Source organism: Vanellus vanellus (assembly GCF_965231255.1).
Source record: "Vanellus vanellus genome assembly, chromosome: 1".
Lineage (NCBI taxonomy): Eukaryota > Metazoa > Chordata > Aves > Charadriiformes > Charadriidae > Vanellus > Vanellus vanellus.
The window spans coordinates 32,603,244-32,624,503 of record NC_138905.1 but is presented as its reverse complement, the minus strand read 5'-3'; the positions used below and the strand labels follow the sequence as shown (position 1 = coordinate 32,624,503).

The 21,260-nt window shown below is 38.4% G+C and overlaps 1 protein-coding gene across 1 annotated transcript in view; it reads right to left on the bottom strand.

The window, feature by feature from the left end:
* The window catches only part of CNTN1 (contactin 1), a gene marked incomplete at both ends in the record, with an annotated part of 155,708 nt that overhangs the window by 75,043 nt on the left and 59,405 nt on the right, over positions 1-21,260 (bottom strand). Inside the window, 2 exon segments of the mRNA XM_082498616.1 lie at positions 2,298-2,470; positions 6,304-6,433. Of these exon segments, the coding sequence (XP_082354742.1) occupies positions 2,298-2,470; positions 6,304-6,433 (303 nt within the window).

The following is a 21,260-nucleotide window of genomic DNA, read 5'->3' as shown; positions in this document are numbered from 1 at the left end:
CTAAAATAGAATGGTCTATGCCAGGTGCAGGGAAGTCATACAATTATTGAGACATAATTGTATACCTTCTTCCCACTTATGAAATGCTCTGTACTCTGATTGGGTCTTGATGTCTTCTTTGCGTAAGTACTACTTGGTTGTTACTCAATAACTATAATAAATGTAATTCCATGAACTCTTAATTGGAAGACATTCATTTTTAGCTAGAATGAAAGAATTAGCATAATCACTGCACTCCTACAAACGTACAGTTTATATCTAGTATGTATGGAAATTTCTCTTCCTTGTTCTTGCAGCCTCTCTGCTATGAAATTGCTGTGGTTTACTATTTTGACACTGTTTCCCAGCAAATAGAACAATAGAACAATCAGCTTCTGATTTTGCTCAGTGCACACCAAAAAAACACTAAATATTCCTGCAGGATAAAATTCCTTCCCTCAGGAGTATGTGTGTAACAGCTAAAAAAGATTTTAATGGGTTTTAAAGCTCTGGATCTATAAAGGTTGACTGGATCAATGTCTAAATCAAAAATGCCTATGATCAATTATCATGGTCAATGTCTAATGATCCATGATCAATGTCTAATCTAAAAAGAACCAGTTCTACTAAAGACAGTGTTCTCGGATTAAATGACATGAAGTTTACATGAGAATGTTACTTTTGTTCCACAATTTCACTAAATTTGACAGGAAGACAAAATAAAAGGTCTCACTCATGTATAGCTGGTCAAGATTTTTTTTAAATCTTCTAAAGAGTTGTTGCCATTTTTCAATCAATTTATGCGCAAGCGAAAGATCAGATGTTTTCTATATTCATTTTAGCAATTCTATAGTCAATTTTTTAGAAACGGTGATTGTGGAAGGAAATGTTTTTTACAGGTGACCAGAAAAAGGAGAGGGGAGCAAACACAACAGTGTAAAGAAGAATAACATTTTTTAACAAGTATTTATCAGTTCCCAGATATCTTTTCACTTCTATTCCTTGCCCCTTTATCCTATTTTCATTTAAATAGTTAAATATTACCTATTAGGGTTCTGTTCAGTATAACTGTTCAGTACACTGTCAACGTCCATCTCACGCAGTCTGTTAGCTGGTAGGCAGAAAACATGCCTCAGACTGGTTTGTTTCTACTTTTTTCAGCTATTATGGGTATTGTTTTCATTTTAAGTAGCTGCAGCTATTCTCATTGCTTTTATCCTACTGGTGGTTCAGGACTGGCACCACTGATGCCTGCTTAATTTTGGTGTAAATAAATATCCTGTAAACTGAATTTTGATGTCATCTCCATTAGAACGAAATAACAACTTAGCTTTCTATTCATTCTAGAAAATACACCAGTTAAACAGCCTAAGACCAGATCAACTACTACGCAATCCATCAGCTCTTTACAGCCTCTTAAGTTTTCTTGGGATATGTGGTCCCACAGTATTAAAATCACTAGCAGAATTTTTGCCTTCATCTCTGATCTTATACAGTAAGGAGTGAATTCTGCTCACGGAGGCTGCTGAAAGACAAGAGGGTCACTAAGCACTTAAATGTCAGGATTAAAGGGCACACAGAGCTCTGTGAATGGCCACCAGATAAGAGTGGATTCTTTTTTTGTCCTCTGATGAAAAAATATATCCAGGGGAAAAAAAAAAAAACAAACATCGTAAGGGAAAATAAAAAAAAAAATACCAAACTCTGTCTTCAGTCAGTCAAATTTTACGTTACTCTTCATGTAGTACATCAGTTCTTTACAACACATGGATTTGTTGACAGTGCAGGTCCGTGCATATGCAGGCATTCATAAGACGAGTCCACGAATGTCTGAAGCTGACAGAAATGTCCCCCAGCAGGGTCTTCACCATAGCCTAGGAGTCAGGGAGCACGCTTTACTAGCGAGTGCCATGCCTTCCTCCTGCAGGCATCCCAGTTGTGTTTGCGCAGCGGCAGCGCCTCATCAGCATATGCCCTCACTTGCATCTTTCTTCTGTGACTGTTTCCCCTCAGGTTCTCCCACGATTTAAAAAGAGTCTGGACATTATTATCTCAAGATCTGGCTCCATGAGTCTCTTCAATTAATAATTTAACAACAACTGACTGAGAAGGTTGTCATGTCAGCTGAATGGTAACGAATATAAAATGCTTACAAAACTTATTTTGTGTTGATCTCTGCAGACTAAGGCACTTAAGATACTGTTTTTACAGAGTAAAACAGCTATAGCACATGTTAGTAGAAGACACTGCAGGGTAAAAGATTGGGGATTTCAAGCTGACCGTAAGGTTTTTATGTTTTGACGTAAACAACAGCTTACATCCAAAACTCAGAGTGGCTTCACTGCTTCTGACAGTTCCAAAGATATTCGACACTACACAGACATATTTTCCAGCATCCCTTGATTTCTCTGGATTATTGATAACAAGTCTGCCGCCCACCATACTGTAGCGATCCTTTGTTAAATCAATATCCCAGTTGTTCAGTTTCCACCTATTAAAAAAGAAAAGCCAGACATAAGATTTGGCCCAGAAAAACAAACCTAGTAAGAAATATGATTTGAAAAATAACTCATAAATTGTGATAAACTACACAGGAAGTTATTTATATACTTCTATATACGTTTTAAGTTTTCCTTCAGCAAAAGCCACAGATCTGATGAACTTCACAGGTCTTTTAAACGTAACAGCCTTGTGAAGATGTGACATACGTTAAAACCTGATTGCTGGCCGTACAGCACAAGATACTTGAGCCAGCTGTGAGTGAACTAGCTAGTGATCAAGCACTGGGATTATAAAAATATCCTCAAATAGTTATCTAAAGCCAGATTGTCTAAGAAATTACTCCCTCTGCACCTTTAAAGTATGGACTAATGAAATTTTTAAGAGCTTTTTGCAAATTTGCTGTAGGGGATGAAAATGTTACATAAAGCCAAATGTGCCAGTGAAGTCTGTGCAAAAACAGCGGCATGCCTGATTTAAGATCTATTTATTACATTAAAAAAATTTCTGGACACTCTCACCTTAATTACCGTAAAAACCCACAGCCAGTTCAGTGACTCACTGTAACTTTCACTTCAGGGACTATGAGAGGATCTCGATGGACCAGGTCTGGCCCTTACTGACTTCTACTGATTTCAACAAAGTTACAACACAAGGAGTGGGTACCAGTATTCATGATTTATATCTACATCTATTACTGTGTCCACAAGGGGGAGCCCATAACCTTCTTTGAACGGAATTACACCTTTCCTGAGCACAAATAGGAAAAATGCAACTTAACTACATTTAAAGATCATAAAATTCTTCCAGTGTAAATCCTTTTTCATCACAAGGTAAAGATAGGCACTAGGGTTTGAAAATGAGAGTGCATACCCTATGTGTTGCTTCCTTAATGAAATGTTGTACCAAAATATACAGAATATTCATTTGGAAGCTGAAATTGCAATTGTCATAGAAAGAAACAATTATAGAAGCGGTATGAACAAAAAATAAATTAAAAATAAAAATAAATAATGAAATGGCAGGATTTTCAAGAAGCCATAAATAGCATTAGCTTTTACAAGATTTTAGAGGTATCATTTCAGTCCTGTGAGATATACATGTCTCTGCTACAAATAAATTCCCCTGTTCAGAAATACCTAGGAATAACTGTCACGAGGACAGCTTATGCTGCAAAGAAAGAGATCAGAAAAATATTGCACAAAATGTGTAACTGTGAAGAGTAAGAATTAAAAATGGTTTTCTTCTGATTTTATTAAAGACAAAAAAAGATCATATTTTTATGACATAGCCTCATTTTTTTCTCCAAATATAGTATTAATATATATTCGTTTTTAAAAAACAGGGTTACTCTACAGTATAAAAAATTAACCTTAACAAAGGTAGTCATGTGCTCTTCTTGTTCAAACCCTTCCTCTTAAGTGGCACTCCCTCATTCCACAAAAGCTGTGTTTGTGAGTAACTTCATTCACATGGGTAGATCTCACCAGGTTCAGTTGGTGTTTCTCATACATGCACAGTGTTTCTCACGCATGACAATCCTGAGTAAGATGCTTCATGACACCCAGTCAGACACACCGAATTTAAAAGAAGTGGTATCTCTTAAGAGCTAGGAACAAATATTTGTGGGTTTTTTACTATAAACTGCCTAGCAGCTTGGGAAGGTGTATGAGTAAAATGTGTCTTCTCTTTTTCCAAGGCTGTTTTGACTTCCAGCCGAGATGTAAAACTGCAGGAATATACGTATAAAGATATCTACAGGTGAGTCAGGCAGGAACCATCCAAGAGGCTGTATCTGAAGGGAGCCTACAGAAAGAGACGGTGTTTGAAGAAACCTTTGAAATGCTAGAACCACTGAGAGACCTATGAAATCTCTAAAGATGGTAACAGCGCTATAGAAAAAGGTCACTGATAATCAACAGTGTGTATTTGCATGAAAGGTCATTTTGGGAGAAACAGCACAGTAATCTGAGGTCCAGGATTTGGAGACGTGACTGGGGACTAACGGACTCATAACTTTTCCCCACGAAAGTGTGTTGCCTTTCATAGCAGTGTTGGAGGCTCCAGCAATGACAGGGGGGAAAAAATAGATTCCTAGAAAAGGCAATGAGTAGTTGAACTTTAGCAAGGGTGAAGGACCATCAAATACAGAAGGAAGAGTGGATGTACGCTTAACAGACAGTGAAAATAAAGAACTTCCACAAGAAGACCGAGAAGGTGAATGGTCAGAAAAAGCAAAAGTGGCAGTAATGAGTTATCTGCCCCTCAAACAGGAGAATTTTGGGTCATGAACCATCAGAGGGCTAAGAAATTAAGACAGTATATTGAGTAGACATAAATAATAAATGTAGACATAAAATAAATAAATAATGACATCAGGAAATAAAGAAAATGGCCTTATTCTGTATTGTAATTATCATCACATCAGCTATCAGCAATAATCATCAAATCTGTTTCTAGATAGAAGAGCTCTGGAGGTGTGAGAAAATTCTTTCAGAGTGACTTTACTAGTTCAAATTTTGCAGAGCCCATGACAGATAAAGAACGCTAAAATTTATGTAGAACCTGTAATCACTCTATGAATGGTATATTTACATAGTCTTGCAGACAGGGTGAGGGAGTCCCTGGACAGACTGGAAGTGATGGGTACGTGTATCAGAAGGGTACTGAATCTGGTACACTTCCAGCCCTTTCCAAGCATGCGGAGAACAAACAAATGCAACAGCAAAATGCCATGTAGAAAAAGTTGTAAAGATACTAGGGAAAGGGATCATATTTAAAAGGGATATTCTAGTTTCCCTTCAAATCCTTCAATCGCAGGTGGTTCTGTGTATGTAGACAACCTGTGAGCATATTTTTAAAAAGGCAATGAAGACTAGTTAAGCTGTTTTGATGGAAGAATACCACAGTTGACCACAATATTGTAACATTTAAAAGAATGGCCAGCAGACTCAACTGTTTTTTCTGTCTTACAAGCCAGAGTCTAGGAACACAAGTAAGTGAGTACTGGGGGCAGATCACAGGATCATAGGATAATTTAATGAAATGGATGTGTTCTGCTGGCAAGAAATCGCATCTGTGCCTTAGTATGGTGACAGCAGTTTTCTGCCCATGACTAGGTTGTAAATTAGTCATGGTCTTAATAGTGACAACCTTAAGTACATTTCTCTGTGCATAATGAGCAGATAATAGCAGGCAAACTCATATGGGTGCCCCGAAATCTCACAATGAAGCAATTAGCCCTGCTAATAATGCAATTATTGTACATGAGGTCATGTGTGAATCTCTACTAAAACTAGTTGAAACATTTTCCCAGAAGAATGTTTTTAATGTCTTCAGTAGCATAGCTGACACATTCATGAGTGTCCCTCTACAATATGGTGGATGCCATAGCAACATAGGATGCAGAATATTCAGGTTCAACAACTAGTCCTTCTTCTTTCAGAGCAAAATAGGGCAAAAAGCTGTTCTGAATCAAGATGAACAAGGACTTGAATCTCAGTCATCCTTAGCCTACGCTAGAAAGATAGCCTCTTAATTATTTTTTAAGGGTCACCGTCTTGTTTGTTTGCATCTGTATTAGTATTCCTTTCAAAAGCTGAAAACATTTAACACAGAAGGAATGTGCTACTTTCAACACCGTCCAGACATTTTGGCAAATTGAGTCAAGGTTGATTTTTACTCAAAAATTGCAACTCTCCCCATTTTTTCCTGCCTTGAAGACTTTCAATGGACCTGTTAAGTCAGTCAATCATTTAATAACACAGCCTGAAACACTCACTGAATAAAACACATAAGACCTGAAAATCAAAACAAGCGAATTACCTGTAAGTAGGAAAAGGAATTGCTCGAGCTCTGCAGTTCATTGAAACTTGTCCATCTGAGGATTCTTCTGGGTATATGGTATCAATGGGTTGCTCCTCAAAAACGGGCCCATAACCTTTGTTTCCTTCCTCTGAAAAACAGTTTGAAATGAATCATTTCTTTCTCGATTAGTAGCCAAACCGAAGACGAACTTACATCACACCTTCCACGTTCAAAATGCAAAGGCTAAATAGTGAGCCCTGTAAAATCAAGATTTATATGCATCAACAAAACCAGAGCAGTACAGATAATAGAAGTGTTGGCCTTCTTTCACTGACTCCTGGTTCATTCCTGCCCTCTGAGAACAAAAGTAATTTAAACTACATTCCTGTAAAACTACCTTTTCTGCCTTCTCCACTGACATTGTCAATTATTTGATGGAAGTAATAATGAATTAAAGATATGCCCTTTAGGAATGCAGTGAGACCAACTTATTTCACAGAGGCCAACAAATTCTCACTGAACAGGTCCAGATGCAAAACAACTATCCAAATATTAAGTATTTCTTATCTTATGACCTAATCAACTCCAATTGTTTTATACATTTATTTGGAAAGAATCTTTATTGTATCAGACAAAGAAAACTTTATGTTGGAGATCACAGCCGAGAATTACATTGTTTCCAGAACATATTTCTGTCCTTCATTTCACACTTAGGTATATGTAATATGTTAACTCTCTGTCCTCCCAAAAAAAAATTTTAAAAAGCCACACATCGAAAATAATTTAAGTTTGTAAAGTCAAGCACTTAAAAGGTGAGTAAATTGCAAACAGGTTTGACAACAAGCTATTTTTTTTAATCTTTATCCCCCCCATTTGCAGATGCTATTGTACAGGTTACGGGGTCTGCCCACTGCTGCTGCTTTCCCTCTTTTATCTCCTCCATGCGTAAAGACTTCTCTTCGGGGTCTGTAAAAGCAAGAACAGGAGCAAAGGTGGAATGCTATGGGAAAATCCTGCTCAGCAAATCCAGGATGCAACTCTTCCTTTCTGTGAAAACAGCAAATATGTATTCTAGATATAGAATGGCATTGTGAGAAAATGGTGCATTCTCCTTATAGATAAAATTTTTAGACAGCACAGCTCAACACAGGTGTCTCTTGAGACTGAACTGACAGTGTGGTCAACTGTAAGCAAACGCATGGGGAAAGCCAAGTAGTACATGACTGCTACCAGGTTCACTTTCCATTCCAGTTCAGAGCCTTGCTCCAACTCCTAGAGATGCCAGAGATCTGGAATTATGACTGCAGGAATCTTGTAATACTGGGTAAACAAACACACAGTTTTCCTAAGATGATCTTTAGAGATGGCTGAATCATTTTAGCTTAAAAATTTCCAAAAGCAATTGTTAAGGATGGAAAAAACCCAACATTTTGCAATAGTATCTGTGCTGCCTATAATAATCCGCTACGTCTTGTAATGCTACATTTAAAAAATCTTCATAGATCAAGGGATAAACTGGCAATGTAACAGATGAATGTGCTTAAATCAAATTATGATTTTGTACTCATCCCCTTAAAATTCTTGCTTTTGGTTATAAAACATTTTAGATTAAATTAGGCAGGTTTTATAAAACCTAAAAGAGAAGAAAAAATCTATCTATGTAACTAAAGAATGTAAATTATGTCAATGTTAAAGTATCACATATACGTAAAACAATACTTTCACAGGTATCTTTTTTATTGTTCCATATTCATAGATATAGACTGGATTACAGCACTACCAGAAAGCTGCTTACAGATAAAAAGTAAATTCCCTTTCCAATTCAAGTTTGGGGAAAATATCACTGTTTCCTTTGGGGACAGGAGCAGGCCCAGAAGGCACTGTTATGCTGTGACACGTATGGTCAGGCAACTTCATTTTTAAAAACTAATTCATGTAATGAGAAGCGAAGCCTTTCAAAGAAGCAAAAAAGAGCAACTAGAAATAAAGGCAAAGCTTTTGAAAAATTGTCTGCTTTCTTTGATATTTTAAAGCACAACACTATGTAAAAATCTACATATTGCTAGATCAAAAGAAGAAGTAATTTCAGACTGAAAAGGCAAGAATCGCGTATTTGCTCAGAGCCTGGAATGGCTGAGCCACAAACCTGATGGCACTTTCTGTACATTCTTAAATACGAATACAGAAGAACAACGGCCTCAAGCAGCCCTATCACAGGCAGCTGATTCTTTCCACCTTAAGACTCAAATGATGTTCCAGACCACTTAGGCATTTCATGGCGCGCATTTTTAATGTTGCCAGCACTATTAATTATACTGAGTGAACGCCTGTTTCTCACACCTATCAAATATGCTTTATAATGGCACTTCTGATGCAATCTATTATGAATCTGGTTTCAGATCTCTGGCTGAGCAGAAAAAGATGCACAGACTGCATGTCAGGTGTGGTGACCAATAAACCTTTCATTCTCAGTCGTAAGCTGAGTGTGGACCATTGATATATAAACAGCATGAGGGAGAAAAGGGAAGAGAATGGGTTTGTGAAAAGATCAGCAAGAAATGTTCACACTTTGAAGTACCATGCCTGTGTGACTAAGTTTGGAGAGTGAGGAAGGGCAGACTGAGAGTACAAGGAAAAAGATCAGTTGATTGAAGTTGTACCTACAAGAAAAAGGGGAGAAGTAAAAGTAGAGAAAGGAAGAAGGAAATGGATGCTTTAGATAAACTATGGATGAGAAGAAAAGCACTTTTCATCTGTTCTGGTCCTGCTTTAGACATCACCTCCGTGCCTGGAAAGATCATGGAACAGATCCTCTTTGAAGCTATGCTAAGGCACATGGAGGACAAGTCCTGTCTGACCAAACTAGTGGCCTTCTATGATGGAATGACTACATCAGTGGACAAGGGAAGAGCTACAGATGTTGACTATCTGGACTTCTGTAAGGCCTTTGACATGGTCTGCCATAACATCCTTCTCTCTCAATTGGACAGAGATTAATTTGATGGAGGGACTATTTGGTGGATGAGGAACTGGTTGAATGGTAACATCCAGAGTGCAGTGGTCAATGCTCAATGTCCAGACAGAGACGGGTGACACGTGGTGTCCCTCTGGGGTCTGTATTGGGACCAGTACTGTTCAATATTTTAATCCATGACATAGACAGCGGGATCAAGTGCACCCTCAGCAAGTTTGCGGACAACACCAAACTGAGTGGTGTGGTTGACACACCCGAGGGATGGGAGGGAGAGGAAGGAGGGACCTGGACAAGCTTGAGAAGTGGGCTCACGTGACTTCATGAGGTTCAACAAGGCCAAGTGCAAGGTCCTGCACATGGGTCAGGGCAGCCCCTGGTCTCAATACAAGCTAGTGGATAAAGGGATTGAGAGCAGCCTGCCAAGGAGGACTTGAGGGTATTGGTGGATGAAAAGCTGGACATGAGTGACACTATGCGCCTGCAGCCCAGAAAGCCAATCGTATCCTGGGCTGCATCAGAAGAAGCATGGCCAGCAGGTCGAGGGAGGCGATTCTGCCCCTCTACTCTGCTCTCATGAGATGCTACCTAGAGTAGTGCATCCACCTCTGGAGCCCTCAGCAGAGGAAAAACATGGACCTGTTGGACAGGGTCCAGAGAAGGGCCACAAAAATGATCAGAGGAATGGAACACCTCTCCTATGAGGACAGGCTGAGAGAGTTGGGGTGGTTCAGCCTGGAGAAGAGAAGGCTCCAGAGGAGACTTTATTGTTGCCTTTCAGTACTTAAAGGGGGCCTACAGGAAAGATGGGGAAAGACTTTTTAGTAGGGCCTGTTGCGATAGGACAAGGGGTAATGGTTTTAAACTAAAAAAGGGAAGATTTAGACCAGATATAAGGAAGAATTTTTTTTACAATGAGGGTAGTGAAACACTGGAACAGGTTGGTCAGAGAGGTGGTAGATGCCCCATACCTGGAAACATTCAAGGTCAGGTGGATGGAGCTCTGAGCAACCTGATCTAGTTGAAGATGTCCCTGCTCATTGCAGGGGAGATTGGACTAGGTGACCTTTAAAGGTCTCTTCTAACTCAAACTATTCTATGGCTCTAGGAGGATGGACCTCATGACCTCTCAAACACCCTTACTGCCCTATTTTCTGGGTACATTTCTTGTGATTCACATTTTTAATTGGAGCAAAAGCTATCATCTAATTCTGATTATTTGAATCATTCTTCTGAGTTCTGCAAACGAGAGTCAGATGTTTTAACAGTGCTAGAACGTATTAGGAAGTCTTTGCAAGGTCAAAAAAAAACTCTGCACAGCTGATGAGATCACAGATACTGTATAATAACCAATGCTGCTGGAAGGTGGCCCTGTCACCCCTTCTTCAAGCGATACTCTCCAGCTGGGCAGTGTCATTCTCCCTCTAGGGGTTTCTGCAACACCTCTCATGCTTGTCTGACTTCTTAGGTAGTTGCTGAAGCTAAAGAGACTGGAAATCTATTCACTTCTAGCACTCTGGGTTAGACTTCTGCCAGTTTAGTGAGACAAACTTGTTCACTGATGAAGACCTGTGCTGTTGCAAAGGGTGGAATAGGAGCAAGGGTTTAGGCTTCCACTTTTTGAGTGGAAAAAAGTTGTCTTATTAACTGAACCATCTGAAAGAACCACCGCCTAAGAGAGATATATCTGAAAGCCTTACCACTACTTGCAGATGAGCTACAATATTATCTTGGTACATTTTTATGTCCCTGCACAAGCCCGTGAGAGATCATAACATAAAACATTCAGCACATTCAGAGAAAAGATACCAAAAGGATGTCTGAAAATAACAACCCAAAACCACCTGATGCAGTCATTTTCAAGTCATCTCAAGAAATGGCATCAGAAGAGGGAAAAAAAAGCCACATAAAAACTCTTATTCAGTACACTCTGTATATATTTAATTCAAGAAATATTCAACTTTTCCATATAAATTTATTTTTTAAAAAAGTCCTAGCTCTCAAATGACTTAATTTTGCATGGTAAACAGTACTGTAAGAATGTAGAGACAAATAGGTTTTCCAGCCAGTATACACTCCTGTTGTATTACTTAGGTCATAAAAAGAAAAATTAAAAACAAATCAGTGGCTGGTCATCTTTGTATCAGTCCTGCATGGATCTCCCTTCACCTCACATCTTTCCACGACACCACCATTTATCCACTGAAATGGTCTTGCAGCCTCTACGCACCCTGCTCCTGGTTCTCCCTCTCATGTCCTTCTCCTCTTTGATAAGGAAATCATGCTTATCTGTAAATATAAAGGTAGCACGAAACTTTTCAATATAGCCACCATATAAGTCCACTTCTTGTGTCTTATTTCCAAAAGCCTAATCACTGTCTGTTATTAGAGAGCATATTTCATTAGTTCAGTGTCTATTTTCATAATATAATTCTATATAAATTTATTAATGCTATGTATTGCTCTAACTACACTGACTCTAAATTAGTTACGCGAGGTACAAATTTGGCACAAATTTAACAGCATAGCAGACAAATTCTGACTTGATTTTTGAAAGATGGATGACTTGAGCAGAGCTGCTCTGGATGTAAGTCACCATAACATTGGTAGGAAGAAGGCAAGTGACTGATTTGTCAAAACCAAATGCAGTTATTATACATTAAAAATACCCTAAATTAACCACGTAACCTTCCAGCTTAGCTTACAGGTCTTCATTTAAAAGCATATTTTGGGAAATTATTCATTCAGTTCATGATACTGGAGGGTCTCCTTATCTGTCCTTTATACAGGCTTGCTGCAGAGAAGATGACAGTTGAGTAGGGATGGGGAGAATATGGTCACTTGGTCAGTTTGGGATTCGAGGATCAGGAGCCTAAGACGTGGAGAAGACATGTGGAGACAAAGTTTGGGACACTGAAAAAGGGTGGATGCAGGTATTAGGTCTATGGCTATTTTGTCAGAATGACAAAGTGATCTTGGTCTGCTTTGGCATTATTGTGATGAAAAGAAATAGATACATCCAGGGAAGGAGACGGCATAACTAGAAAACTGCTTGGGATACAACTGGGGAGGGAACCAGAGGAACTGAAACAGAAAAAGGAAACTTCACGTGGTATAAATGAGGTGCCAGGAAAATACTGTCCAGTGTAGACATCATCATACAGCTATAACTTCTTGGAGAATATGGACAGTCTTAGGGGAAAAGTGAAGGAAATTCTCACCATCTAGGAAAGGGTGAGCAGCGCTCACCTGCACAGGAACATACATATACAGAGCTCATCTGATTCCCAACTTCTTTCCCACCCAGTAATGTTAAACAATGTTTGAAAACCCCTGTTCTGAACAAATACTCCATGTTTTAATATCTGGCTGATTGTATTAGTCGTTCAGAAAATTCCTCACTGGCTGCATTTTCTTGGTTTGGTATTATCCCTATTGTGACAACACCTTTTTTGTCAAATTTCTAATTATCTAGACTCATCATGTCCGAGTCCCAGCCTGTCTGAGACCTGACACAAGACATATGTACTCCTAATGTTGAGAGTAACATGCCTTCTGTTTTTTCACTTTTGATTTTCCCATGTACATTGGTTTTAATCCTTCTAAATACACCAAATGACCTGCTGGGTTTTTTTTAATTGTAAAAATCACTACAATAGAGTGACTGATTACCTGATATTTCTCCCTACCTGATCTTGGTAGATCCTACCAGATCTACCATATTGTATCATCTCAAAAGGTGTCTTTTTGACCGATTCCAAAACCCCTCCAATAAGTAAGACTTCATAATTTATTTTAGCAATTCTGTTCCAATGTCTAACAATGCTTACAATTAGAAGATTTTTCTTTTTAACATCTAAATTTTAATATCTAAAGATCTTCAATTTTTAGACCTTTTTAATGAGCTTTCTGATTTTACTAAAAGTACACATGTTAGATCTGAGTTTCATCTTCTTGTATTTTACCGGCCTCTTTGTTCTTTCCTCTTATTAGTTAAGAAATAGTGAAGAAAAAATTGCACCACTCATCTTGCTCTTCACATGCAATGGAAGTCTTTAAACATAAATATGCAACACAAATATGCAACAATGCTAACCTGTTACTACCATAGACAATATAAAATACTGACTCAAAACATCAATTTCAGTGGGTTAGAGTGCTGAGAAAAAGATTTCTCTGTCAAGAGAGAGCAGGGTTAGTTTACTTGTTTCAACACCAGTCATTCAAATCACTTTCAGACAAGTCAATTTATTTCATTATCAGCTAATTCAGTCCTTACATGCATCTAATTAATTTTGAAAATCGATTTTACTCATAGATTAAGGATAATGTAATGAAGTAAATCTGCTTATAATTATGGGAATGGCTGTTTGTGCGAGCACAACCAGAAAGGGACGTTAAAAATATGTAGTTTATTAAAGACTACTGTGATTTTTTTTAGTTCATAGGAGAAAACAGCAGTTCTTGGGCTTATTTTTTCAAATACAGAAAACTAAATAAAACCTAATTGTTTATTTTTGTCTTACTCATTCTCAGCTACAGATTGCACATATTGCATATGTTTGTAGGGGTTATGTGTGTCAAATAATGGAACACAAAATGCTTTTAAAGGCTTTTCTTATAGTTAATCTGGGTTTGCAGCACTCAAGCATCTCAAACTTTAATGAGATGACACAGAGGAGACGAAGTTCAATAAATGAAGTTATGAGAAGAATAGTAACTCCTTTATTCTTTCTTTCTTCTAATAAATTCAAAGTAAGACTCTTGACATTAAGTGTAGGATTTTTCTCACATAATTTAAAAACTTAGGGATTTTGTCCAAACTAGTCATATGGGCTTGCTTTAGAGTGGTCAGACAAGCATTTCCAGCAAGTAACTCAGATATCCCATTCTCTCTTCATCAGCCACAGAGAAGGCTGAAGCCTTTATCACATATCCAATTATCCAATCCACATATCCGATATCCATATCCACATATCCAATCCACATATCCACCTTTAGATGGTTAAAATAAAGCGCGATGTATCTTCCCATAAGGGAGTCTGGCTTTACCTGACTGTATCCGTGCAACACAACCTGGAGTCTCGTAGCTGAGCCCACTAGCCAAAGCCTACTCCTGGCACTGAACCCAGAACCCAAGCCTCCTCCTGGAGCTGAATCTTCTAAGGTAGCCGTAGCACCATCACTAGCAACAACAGGAACACTAACGACAATCTCTCTCCCATTTCTTCAAATGTTAAGATTCAGGAGGGATGGTACAATGATGCACAGCCCACTCCCACTCCCGGATGAGGGACCTATTATTATATACTCAGTTTTACTTGTTTTGCAGCAGCGTGTAAAAACCTCTGTGGAAGGTCAGGGAGCACATCGTCAGGCAATACTAAGAAACCAGTCTTTGCCCTAAAGAAATTATTATTCCAGTCCAGTGCAGCACCAGAAGTGCAACTGCACTTTCTGCTTCTTACTTGTTCTTCAGGGGTCAGACACCCAGAGAACATGGAGAAGGTCAAGCAGAAAGAGATACAATTGTTCTAACACCCTCACATGTCCAAAGACAAGTGTACCTGTTTCTTCTTAGCCAAATTTGAACATCCTCTAGTGGATGTCATAGAAATACACATTTTTGTCCATGAACCTTATGCAGAAATGTATTGAAATAGTGATTTTTATCAATATATATAGGAACATAATTTGCACCACACCAGATAAATCATCGGTTCCTTTTCCAAATTTTCCAAACACCTTTTTTTTTTTGCAGTACCTCAAAGTGTAGGTTTGATCTATGAAGTTCCTGGGGATAAAATGACTGTCTCTTTGGTTATGGGCCTTCACGGGACTGTAAAGTCCAAAGAGCTTTCCTAAATCCATTTATGAAGCTGAATTTAGTGCTCAGATTAAATATGACATTAGATATGATAAATGGGTATGTATGAAGCTGAAGACAGCTCATGAGTTCAGCAATTTTCTAGTTTATAATAGAGCCAAGAAAATGGTAACCCCAGGCAGCTGGTACATCGCGGCAGAAGTAAGGCATCTTACTCATGTTGTAGTACTTTGTTTTAACAGAGTCAGACTCATCACCACCACCACCAATTTTTAATGATTCTTTCTAGGTTCAATCATGATCTTCTCTTTTTGCTATCAGTTCTGCGCTCGGATAGCTTCAGAGAGTTAGGAATTTCCTGGATCGGCACTGACAAGGTGAGAACTGGGCGCTGGTACATTGTTTTCCAGGACACCAGGTATAAAGGAGCAACTTGCAGCACAGCAAACCCAGTGCAGTACAGTCCCTCTGACTTTTGTTGCTACTTTAGCACTGGGAATTATATGCAACATGCGGCAGGGAACACACACTTTCCTAAGAAGGAAAGAGCTGACGATCTTATTCAGGACTTCTGTACCACACGGCAGACAATTTGGAAAAGGGAAGAAAGACCACTATACTGGTAGACGCAGCTACTAATAATTACACATTACTTCACAGTTAATATTTAATGACCACCCTAATTCAAACATACCTATTTTCTTCTGCTCATGGACAGTTGCCACACGTACACTGGGAGTTACTTTATATCTGATCTGAGATGTTATTTTGTAGGGATCATTCCTGCAATTTATTTAATTAACTTATTTGTACAGACTGCTACCCATCTTTTCAATATACTCATTCTCACATTTTGCATAATCAATTCTCTGTCTTGTCTAACTTGAAAACAGAAAAGTAGAAGAAAACAGAAAACAGTATACAGAATAGTATACTGAATTTTTACTGCTAGTCTTTATAACGATGTCTCTCAAAGACAGGTCACTAAACCATGTTAGGACACTTGTGCATAAGTCTGCCTTCATATGGCTAGTATGAAACAAGGAACGGTGTTATAAATTAACATTTACTCTCACTTTCTAATTTGATAGACTGATTTCAAGCACGTCTTCATTTTCTACATTCTTTACAAGATAAACCTTTTGATGTTGGCTAATAGGGTAGTCATAATCTATATTTCATGCAGGAGCTGTGAAATATTCTTCACTCAGGACTGAAAATAATATTTTAACTTACTTTTTATTTACAAAGTTATTAAAGCTTTATCAATTTTTTAAAAAAATATATATTTCAAGCGATACATCAGAAATGGTGGATACATAGTTATGTGGCAATTCATTGGGAAAGTAGATTTATGGGGAAGTCAAATGAAAGATCAAGTGACTTCACTTCACTTGATTCACATGCTGTGAAGTGTTCAAGGCCAGGCTGGATGGGGCTTTGAGCAACCAGGTCTAGTGGGAGGTGTCCTTGCCCATGGCAGGGGGGTTGGAACTAGATGATCTTTAAGGTCCCTTCCAACCTAAACCATTCTACGATTCTATGAATCGTGTGCAAGAGATTTTTAATGGATGCCCATTTGTATATTTGCCATATTTGTTCTAAAGTGTCCTTAATCTCACTAAATTCTTAAATTAAAACACACAAAAAAAGAGGACTAATTGAATCTTAATAAGGGAAACAGCTGATTAAACAAAATGGAGCAAGCATTCCCTTAACCAGTACTTATGGGTCCCATATCCAGCATCATTTAAAAGTTGCTTTACAAGGAACAACTTGCACATGTCAAACAGAATAACATTAGTATGTAAAGTACCATATGCAAAAATAACTAACAGAGGAAATGGTGATGGATATTACTGAAATACAGCGAAGGACTGCCAGTAAAACATGCAGGGCTATATATGCCTACAAATCCATATGTTCAGAAACTACAGAGGTTGTATCCTAAGACCCTAATCCTGTAAACGTATTCAATTCCATAGTAAAAAAAAAACAAGCTCTAAGACCAGAAGGCCAAACCTCCAAATATGAGGAGTGCTGAAAAATAAAAGGAGAAAGAATTGAATGGTCTTCAAGGCCTACAGATCGCATACGTTAACAAATGAATTACCATTTTGCTTTAAAAAAGAAAAGCAAAATCAGTATGAATTTTCCTTTCAGAATGTCTGTGCATAAACCAATTCATTTTGAAGATAATTGTAAGAAGGTTAGCAGTAGTTTTTTGATGGATAAATGCCTAATAATTCCACTGTCATGAAAATTTATTTTCAAAGGAAGACGGTAAGTTTTACTAAGGGATGGCTACAAGAGCTTCTTCTGGAAATATGAAGATCTCTAACTTCATCTTTAAGGCAGGAAAAATAGTAATACTGTTTGCTTAAAGCAAGTAATAATGAGACAGCATTGATTTAAGTTCATTACAGGCCTCTCTATTCTCTCAGATCCATCACAAAATTTAAGCACCTAAGTTGAGCCAAATCAACAAGCTTACTTATGAACATGATGGTTCAGCACATGTTCAAGTCCTCTGCTGCGTAAGAAGCAACTGGATTCTACACCCACCACAATTGTAACATGAATATCAATAGCAAATCACAGTGAAAAGTTTTCCAAAAGTCAATGTCAGAAAGAAGCTAAAACAGATGGAAAACCTTAAGATCCCGTCACTCTCACTGTGCACTGATATAATTTTATTTTAATTAGCATCTTTATTTTTCTAATGACCATTCGCCTTCTCTTTCTGTTCCTGCTTCCTGTATACATCTCTATTTCCCTGACATTTAACATTGCCAAAGGTGGCTGCTTGAGACAGTCATTTGGTATCACTCTCATCAGTATTGATCTAACGGATGTTGTTGTATCCTGTTACATATTTTCACATGAGAGAGGGACAAAGATCTGTTGATGCAGTGCATGGCTAGGTTAACCTTGAATGCTAATGGATGCTGAACAGAACAGCCATGGAGTCATTCATTATCTTAACTAGCCTGACTTAAGTCGTCAGGCGCTGTATCAGCGTCGCGAGCTTAGAAACCACTTGATATTTAGAAGTAGATCTCGTACTGTTTTCAATATGTCACAGAAATGAGGACCTACTAGTATCTGAGAAGCTCATGCTCAGAAACAAGGTGGTCTGGGAATGAGTCAAAATATCCCTAACCAGGCTCACAGGAAGGTAAACATTCTGAGCATTATGATCACAAAACACATTTTTATTATTTATTTACAAATGTCAGACACTCTGCAGTAGCATGAAATGGTCTAGGATCCAAGCAGGGACACGGCAGACAAAGTAAACAGGTATTAAGTATATTTGTCTACTTCGTGTTTTAGAAGCAAATGCGTATTTCTCTTCAGCAATTGTGAGTAATGCTGTATGTTGTGGTAAAAAGCTTTAAATAATGTAGATCCTGGCCCTCAGTTCGTAACATGTATTTTGGAACCTACTGTTCCAGAGAAAACCCAAGCTATATATAATTTAAGGTTTGAGGGTTGGATTTTTTTTTTTTCTTCTCTAATAATCAAGTGGGAAAAGCTGCCCTTGGCAAGCTTATTTGCTGAAGCAGTAATGTGTTCATGTCCGCAAAACTCATGACATAGCATTTCGTGGTCTACAAAGAAGATTCCGTCATCCTGATGGAGAAGAGGTACCAGTGTAAGCCAGCAAGACACTATAGGGATACCAGTTTCCAAGACCCAGACAGCACTCAAAAAGAAAAAGTGACCACTCAAGCAGTCCCACTTCATATTATACAAAAGGGACATACTCACATTTGCCTATCAGGTACTTAAATTATTTAGGCGATTTTTCCTTAAAACAAAAGTGTTACGTCAAAAGTGACGTAAGAACCTAACGTGTTGATCTCGTGGAAAAGCCAGCGCACAGCAAATTAGGGCTGAATGTAGAGGGCAGTAGCTACTCTGCACGATGTCCCCACACAAGCCTTCCAAGTGCAGATGAAATACCAGCAATGCACTCGGAAATTCAGCACGCTGTCTAACCGCATCCTCATGTACGCATCGAAATAACTGCCCTGCACTGAGAGGCCCTGTGTCTTACTGGCTTTCTCCCTTTACTAGCTTTCACTGAAGCCTGGAGTCGTAGTGATTTTTGAAAATAAGGCATAAGGTTCCCTAAAAAGCGGAAGTGCTTTTGACTTTTGTACTCCTGGACTACACGCCCATTTTACACAACCCAAAATAATCACTCAATTGACAAGCGGCCTTTTGAGGCCTGATATGACCCAAATTCAGGTACTGCCTGGCTCTGCACTATGAAATACCAAGGCAAAAAGTAGAACTGTTTGATTAGAAATAAAATATTGGAGGAACACAGTCACATTTTTTTTTTCTATTGGTTCTTCTTATAGCCAAATGTAATCAAGCATTCATTAAGAACAATAAAATATAGGGCCTTTGCAGCTTTTAATTAGTCTTTTGGAGGAAGAAACAAAACAAGCCTGATGCTGAAGACGACTCCATTATTTTGGTGCAAGGATTATCCCAAGTGAAGATACACTTCGATTCACTGATTTATATGGGATGTACTAGATGAAAGAAAAGTTTAAAATTCAGACTAAGGAATAGGATATAAATTTAATGGGGAGTCAAAGGCAACTTAGAAGCATGCTAGAGAGAGACCAGATGCCAGAGGAAAGAGGAGAAGAGTCAAATATTACCAGTAATAAGCATGAAATAACTTTTTTGGCAGTGGACTGACAATCATCTCAGTGTTCCCTGAGGAGCGATTTGCTGTTCTCATTTGCCTTGCACTGCTAAAAGCGTGCTCTGAAAAGCAACCCTTATAATAACTGTCTGTTCTATCAGTAAGTGAAAGACCAAATTACTTATGGCTTTTTCATCAATTTATATCCACAAGACTACCTTTCAAGCACTAATTTACCTGGAAAATAAATATTGCTCCCTTCTCATTGCAGAAGCCAAAACTTCTGGCACACCGAGAAGTGTAATGCTTGCTTCCCTGCAAGCAGGGAAGTAAGTGCACATTCCACACTGATGAGTAATGGCCAGTCATTGTAACAATTCTCAGCTTTTGCCTTTGGTTACCACAAAACAGAACTGGATAAAAGTCAGGGGGTTTATTCCAAAGCAAATTCCAAATTTCTAAAAAAATATGTATTTCAGTTTGAGAAAAAAAAATCTTTTTAAATTTCCTGCAGCAGGAAAAAGATCAATTTGTCAATGGGTAAAAATCCTTAGCTTATAGAGTGTCAAAATACCTGTCACCCCTTCAAGCCAAATTCTGAACATCTCAAGTCAGTGTAGCTTCAGGTTTTCAGCTTCCTAGCTCCTTGTTTCCCAAATACTTCTAGCTGGTAAGTCTGAAAGCTCTCAATGCTCAATCAAATGCATGAATTCTGAATATTTTCAAGGTTTTTGGCTGATATCTTTGAACTTGGGACAGACCATACGGTTAGACATCTCAAAGAACATTGACCCTGGAAGCTATCAGTTTCCTGGTTCCAGACCTGTTAATATAGTAGGCCTGTTCCGGAGCCATGTGTTGCAAAAACCTTGACTTGTGGCCCCAGAGTCATGGACTGGTTTGCCTGAAGGCAATTTACATGGTAGAACCACCTAGAACTGTGGGTCCAGCACCACAGAAGGCAGGGTGAGCCAAATATACTTCCAAAGAAATCCCATGCTTCGTTAAAAAGTGCTAAAGCAACTTTTAAAATATTCTGCTTTGAACATCTGCTCCCAGCTAACTTGTATCTTCACTCTGGTGCTTGGTGTGTCTTGCTATTGAAATGAAAACTCATGATCTTTACTCAAAAACCGTCCCTGATTCCCACATTCTCCATTACTGCTGACATTGCCACCATTCCCCTTGATAGTATTGTGTGTGGAAGAACACCTCCTAGAACTTGACCTCATCATTCTAATTGTACGCTTTCTTCCTCTACAGTGTCTATTTCTCACTATTTAACCATACTGTGGACACTCCTAAGCAACCCCTTATATTTCATTTTGGTTACTGCAGCTACGTATTTTCTAGTTACCATGACATCTTCATTGCCAAGAAATATATTGAAAAGGAAAATTTGCTAAGACTAACTGCCAACAGCTCGAGCACTCATTTGAAATGAGAAACCCTCCAGCAAGATTCAAGTGCTGGGGCAGGGTAAAGACTGCGATTTACATAACCCAGAT